This window comes from Pinus tabuliformis, chromosome 5_2 (assembly GCF_031772625.1).
Source record: "Pinus tabuliformis cultivar Carrire ecotype Pingquan chromosome 5_2, CPIR1, whole genome shotgun sequence".
Lineage (NCBI taxonomy): Eukaryota > Viridiplantae > Streptophyta > Pinopsida > Pinales > Pinaceae > Pinus > Pinus tabuliformis.
Genome location: NC_142306.1, coordinates 816,163,197 through 816,170,050, shown reverse-complemented (window position 1 = coordinate 816,170,050; position 6,854 = coordinate 816,163,197). Strand labels below are relative to the sequence as shown.

The 6,854-nt window shown below is 37.2% G+C and overlaps 1 protein-coding gene across 1 annotated transcript; it reads right to left on the bottom strand.

The window, feature by feature from the left end:
- Window positions 1-5,158: 5,158 nt before the first annotated feature.
- Window positions 5,159-6,345, bottom strand: LOC149161802 (uncharacterized). Its single transcript, XM_089435568.1, has 2 exons — window positions 6,074-6,345; window positions 5,159-5,969 (listed from the first exon to the last, which is right to left on the bottom strand). The coding sequence occupies exons 1-2, from the start codon at window positions 6,125-6,127 to the stop codon at window positions 5,280-5,282; spliced, it is 744 nt and encodes a 247-aa protein (XP_089291694.1). The 5' UTR covers window positions 6,128-6,345; the 3' UTR covers window positions 5,159-5,279.
- Between the last annotated feature and the right edge of the window lie 509 nt (window positions 6,346-6,854).

The window sequence follows — 6,854 nt, the reverse complement described above, 5'->3', positions numbered from 1 at the left end:
AGCTGCAACCAATAAAGAGGTCTGCAAATCTATTTCCTAATGCATAGACATGATGACAGCTCTCTGGCACTAAGATAACAGAAACCTACATAACACATTCAATCATACCCACTAGATTCTAACACAGAGGTGGGATGACAGCCCCTCTAATGCTAAACATCAAGAACACATGAAAAATGCATAACATGCACAGCCTAGAACATAGTAGAAATGGAAAGTGAGAAATTAACAGCAAAAGAAGCTTGTATTAGCTGAAAATGAAGACCAGACGCTGCAAGTATCATAGTAGTTACAGTCTCTAGAAGTTGAACCTTACATCAAAACAACAACCATCAACCTTGATTACATCTGTGTTCCGGGTATATAGAGAGTTTGTTTACAAAGATATTCTGCTATTCCAGGCGTGGAGGGGTCATAATGGACCACCAACCGCCTTAACTCACTGAAATGGACCTCTGCTACAATCTTCTTGTTTTAATGAATGGATTTGATCTTTCTGTTGCTCGGTCGTCCTTCCTGAATAGGTGGAGTGTAACATGAAACACGATCCATAACTGATAAATGCTTGTAACTGCTCGAGGTTGTCCTTGCGATCGGGGACCTGAGGGAAAGCGAGTTTGTACAAGATTTTGGAGGAAAAACAAAGATACGGAGGGCTAAGAGAGTATGAGGAAGCTGAAGGAGGGGGAAGTAAATGACTGCTACGAGCTCCCTTTTCTACATAAACACATGGCCGAACTGATATTTGGTCCTCCAAATGCTGAGGTTTGTAGCAGAGCTAACAGGTCCTAACATAGGAAAGGAATGTATTGACCCCATAAAATTCCATTGATACGACAAAATGGCTTTATAAGGTTTGAAACCCCAATCTTCCAAACTTAGACCTACCATTAAAATGACTCTACAAGCTATTCCTCCAATTTTTTCCACTCCAAAACTATTGAGATAGATGAAAAATAATATAATGATCCAATATGGAGCATAACCCCTCATTTATGGAGGATTTTTGTCACCAAAAGCTTTAATAAAAGAAGTGAAGAACAATTTTTTCTACCTTCTCCTTGGATTACCATTTTTATTTTTTTAGAATTTGTCCTTTCGATCCAATTTGCTAAAGGTCATGATGCTCCTATCTTGTAGTTCTAGATCTCTTCTCAAAATTGTGTCCTTTGACCAACTTTGCCTAAGCATTTGATGCTTTGTCCTCTATGAAAGGTAGGACCTACCCCTCCTCATGATCTAGCATGGAAGGCTCAGAGCGTTTGAGGTTCTCAATATTCACTACTAAGTAAATGTGCATGTATTGGGTTAGACTAAATCTGTAGGTGTTATCTCCCATATTTTCCAAGATCTCAAAAGGAATATGCCATAGGTACGTGATCGTCTTACCAAGACCCTATAGTCTTTCCTTGTTCAATGGCAACCAAACTATCTCTCCCACTATAAATGACTAGGCTTTCTTCTATGATGGTTATGACGAGGAAACTTTGTGAAATATTAGAAGAGGAAGTTGTGCTTTTGAAAGAATATTTGGAACAACTCAAACACAACTTATAGCTTACCAAAGGGGTTGAATCCTTATATCATATTCTTAGCATTAAAAAATCTCCTCTCCTCAAAACAATTTTGGGTTATTAGGAAGGTCACGAGACATCCGAAGATTAATCTCTTTCAAGAACATCAAATAAAGATAACCCCAAGAAGCTTGATTAGACATTCATTGCACCAAAAAACTCATTTGAAGATCCTAAGAAAGTGATGAATCAATCCAATCATGTTCATTTCAACATTTCTAATGATCCTCAAAATGATGCCAAGAATTTGCAAGGTACATCTAGTTTAGAAAAGAGAAGGAGCCATAATGAAAGTATGGAACCTTCCATGACATAAATATTCACAAAGGATCTATAAGAAAAAATGGAGAAAGAGTCATAAATCAAAAAGAGGATGAGGCTATTCCAAGGAAAATCTTCACAATAAATGTCACTTCAAGACCCTCTTATGCCACCAAGTATCAAAGTAAGTTCTTTGGTTGTTGTTTTTCATGCACAAAATTTGGACACAAAGCATGTGGTTGCAGAGCTTGTGATGTTATCAAATATATAGGATATGATTAAGTACCCAGGCTCAGACATATGGATCAAATTAGAAGCAAATCATATGGGTCATTTCCACCAATGTTCAAGCCTGATGTAGAATGTTTACATGTGTCACAATGAAGGAAACATGGCGCGTGACTACGAGATCAACTTGGGATGGAACAAGAGAGAGGGAATCTCTTTTATTCCTATGTCAACTCAACTCTTCATTTACTGACGTTACAATCAAGACATAGGCCTTGCTATTCTTGTTCTCCCATATGGAAAATTCCTTGTCATAATTGGGCTTCTTGGGAGGATTTCCTCCTTCTCATTCACAAATTCCTTTCCACAAATCATTAAAAAATAAAGTATGTTTTGTCTTCCCAGACCACTCATGGTTGTTCTCTTTTCTAGTAAAAAACTACGCCAACTATAGAAATAAGAAAATGCATTTCTACCCTACTTTTGAGCTAGCCTTGAATATTAATAAAAAATCTTTTCAAAAGATTAACTAGCATGTGCCAACCAACATTCAAACATCACATGCACATATAAGTTGATTTAATGTCATTAACATATATCATTATACCTTACAACCCACCAAAACTCAATGCATTCATACGCCCATTTAAATAACACCGCTTTCATAAACCTTTTCTTGAGTCGTCACATATATATACCATATATGCCTTTTATAACCATATACAACCAATGCATGGTCTTCAAAACAAAGCACCAACGACCAATCTTCAAAGGAAGAAAAAATAAAACTCCACTGCCTTGAAAATATTCAACGCATAGTTAAAGGCATATGCACTTATGCAGCAAGGAATTTTAACATAGTTCAATGCATACTTTCAACAGAGTACAACAGATACCACGACCTTCAAATGACTATCCGACGTTGTTCAACGCAACATATATACCATACCATGACCTTCGCACACGAACTTCGCGTAGTTCAACCCAACATATATACCACAGCCTTCGCACAATTCAATGCAGCGTGGGTTGGTTTGCTATGCCTTCACACACCAACCATCAGTGGTCATCAACGTAGAGAACAACGAACAAACCTTTCAATGCAGTGATGCAGAGACCAATATGGGGTCGACTATGGGCCGTTGGCTCAAGGCTGAGAGGTGTAGTCAATTGGGAGGCTCAATTGGAAGGTAGAGGATAAGGCAAAGTCGTGGGACAGCAGCCCATTTGCATCAAACAACTTTTACAATTCTGATAGCGCTTCCACCAACAAATGCACAACTTAAAATTAAAATCGAAATGTGATGGGAGAGCGTGTCGCCAAGCGAAGACGAAGAAGGTGAATCGTCTGCTGGAGAATAAACTAAGGAGATATGGTGATTCGAAAAATTGGAGGGATGTAGCATGTCGTTGCAAGGCTCTTGGTATGGGGATCGAGGTGAACTTCCGATTTTCGAAAGTCGGTAAGCGGAGAGCGGGAGAGTGGAGAGACTTTGGACTGCAGGTTAGAGGTGTCAAATTAGAGGGGTCAATCTACAAAATAGGTAGAACATAGTTACAAGGCCAGAAATGAAGCCAAAAAGAGGTTGGCTCTCATACCATGTCAGGTCACGAGGTAATTCTTCAAAGTGAATTGTGTTTTTGCATTAAGATTGATGATAAATATATAAATGGAGAGAGACTCTTGATTTCATCTCTTAGTGTCTCTTCATCTTCTAATTCTCCTTATTTTCTATTTACAATATTTACATGGTTTCCCTAATCCCAAAGATTAAGTGTCAGCATCAACAATGTGGAAAGAGAGCACATGAAAATGTGAGAGTTAATAGATAAAAGATGGAAGATGTTGCATGGCCCTTTGCATACATCAACTTGTTATTTGGACCCTAGATTTTTTGTAATAAAAGGAAATAATGATTTGGAATTCATGAATAACTTTTATGTTGCTATTAAGTGGTTGACTCTAGATAAAGAAGAAGCCAGGGAGCTTAAATATCAACTTTGAGCTTACAAGTCAAAAGAGGGGATATTTGGAAGCACTTATGCCACACAAGATAGGCCCAAAATTCCTCTAGGGAAATGGCAAGAGTTTATGGATCACAATCTCTTGAATTGAAACGTTTTGCAATTTGTGTTTTGATTTGAGGATCAAGTGCCTCTTTTTGTGAAAGGAATTGGAGTAGCTTTAACCATATAAAATCAAAGAAAAGAAATAAATTACTATGTACAAGGTTGGAAGACCTTGTTTATGTTTGTAGTAATTTACAATTGGTTTTGAGTAACATGACCAAAGATACATCTAGTTCTTCTCAACCATGGTTTGATACATTTAGAGTGTAAAAAAAGATAATCTTGATAGTAATGGTGACCTCCACCTATTGATGAGTTTAATGATCACACTTCTAGTTCCTTTCCTAATCAAAAGGCATGTGCTCCTGATGATTTAGGGTATTATGATGTTACACCAAGCCATAAGAATAGAAAATTTGACTATGTTTTAAATTTTGTGAAACAATTTCAAGAATTAAATTTTGTGAAACAATTTCCAAGAAATATAAGTACTTGACATTATAATTCTTTGACTTTATGAACTTAATTTACATTTTTAAATTTAATGAATATGTTCTACTTCATTTTGCAATTTGTAAACTTGTAATAATATTCATATTATATGAACTATGTTAAAAATTTAATGAATATGTTCTACGTCATTTTGCAATTTGTAACTTGTAATAATATTTATATTATATGACCTATGTTAAAAATTTAATCATGTATTTACTAATTTTTCAACTTAAAATTAAGCTTAAGAAATGTCAGTCAGACACAATGTTGCAACTGATTTGGGCTGTGCTAATTACTCATATGATATAACTTCACAGCTTGTTTTTTGCATTTGTGAAATACTTTTCACAGATTGGGAGGAGATCTAATAGCTGTAAGTACCGGAATTGTATTTGGGACCACGTCAAAAGAATCTCATATAATGATGGGTCATTTTTAATTGACAGTAAATTTGGAAATATTTCAAAATTTGATGGAAATAAGTTAAGTTTATTGAGCTTAGTTCCCTCATCTCTATTTTGATCATTGATAAATCATGTACAAACTTCTATTATACTGATAATGGCAAATCATAAATACAACTTCTGCTGTACAGATTATTGTTTACTGATTTTATTATACATATTATCATTGACAAAATTACAACTAATTCTACCGCAGATTATTGTTTCTGTGTTTCCTTACTAGGAATACATGTTCTTCACCGGTTCGTTCGTCTACTTGCACAACCCATCTGCTCTTCTTGTTGCCTCTACATCTCCTCTCAGGAATTATAGGCATGCCCTTTTCTGTTGGAGATGAACACAGATTACAAGTACCAAACTTTGTCACCTCTAAGCCTTTGCCTATTGCAAGAGTAGTAGATTTTGCACTGCCCTTCTTGAACGTGCTCTCATACGCAGCTGTGGTCGTCCTATCCAACAGATTCTTGGCAACGACAACCGCAGCAGAGGGATTTATATTCAAGAGTTTAAACAAGCCTGAGCAATCCTTCTGTGTCTTGCAGTCAATGAAACAAAAATCTACATTTTTGTAACTGGGAAGCAATTCCTTGGCCCCTCCAATAACGAAGTTGGTTGTGCCCTCCAACCCTAATTCCTTCATGGCCTCCACGGATTCGGCCTGCAGGTTGTGGGCATTAGCAGGCAGAATGCAAACGAGGTGGCCACCGGTCTGCCGAGCTGCAGCTGCTAGGGCTATTGTAGTTGCAGAGGGTGCTGAAGAGACCTCTACAATAAGCTGTGCATTCATGCCAGCTGCTAGAGCTGATATCAATTCAGTGCTCTCTAGTTCCCTACTCTTTTTCAGGCATGGGGGCTTCCTCTCCACATCCAATTTACACTGTATCACAAATTAGCAACTGAATAGTTAGATTATGCCCTACTTCTCTGATTGTCTCCAAGAATAGAATAGAATTTATTAGCAGCAGCGACAAGAGAACTTACCAGCTTTACAGTTTCTAGATATGCGTTGACAGCATTAACTGGAGACCATCCCATGATGATAATGAGACCGTTGTCAGAATTTCAGAATTTTAAACCTTCGAGAAGATATTTACAAACCCAGATGCAACTCTGGTGTAATATACATGTATATTTTATCCGTGGAGCCTTACAACCTTACAATCTCCTGTATGGAGTAAACCCTTAAACTGATCGAAATAATAGAAAGCTCAGAATCCCGAGATTCAGAAATGAGAATAGCTCAACAGTATTTGAAGGCTTTAAATTACAAGTGATTGGACTTTCGAGGCTTTATGTTAGGAGAGGAGCCGAAAGTTGGGCTGAAGTCACATGAAAGATTGCTTCCTTGCTTGAAAAGCAACGCGCAGCCGCCCTCCCACCAAAAGCAAACGCTCATTGAATAACGGGTAGGTTAAGTGTTTGCTGTTATTTTTTGGAAATTTCGAAAAAAACAACCATTTTTTATGTTACACGTGGCGACTTTGCTGGGATAACCTAGTTGGGGATTCAACGAGGATGCCAGGTGGCGCATTTATCTGGTTTGGCGGCGCAAAAGCAATTGGAATGCGATGGCAAGGAATTACCACAGGTTGAGTCAGCGTATTTAGCTGGTGAAAACGCTGACAGTTCTGCTAATAAATTGTGCAAAGCAAAGTTTTAGGATGATTCACAATTTTAAGTTTGTCTTGAGATGATAGGAAATACTAAAACAAAAAATTTTAAAATCGAATTTGTTTATTTATTAATTTACTCAAATTAATGA

Excerpts from the sequence above, each read along its gene's own strand:
- LOC149161802 (XM_089435568.1), bottom strand. The coding sequence starts at position 6,127 with ATGGGATGGTCTCCAGTTAATGCTGTCAACGCATATCTAGAAACTGTA. Across the intron at positions 5,970-6,073 it reads ATCTAGAAACTGTAAAGCTG|TGTAAATTGGATGTGGAGAG; the intron begins GTAAGTTCTCTT and ends TTTGTGATACAG.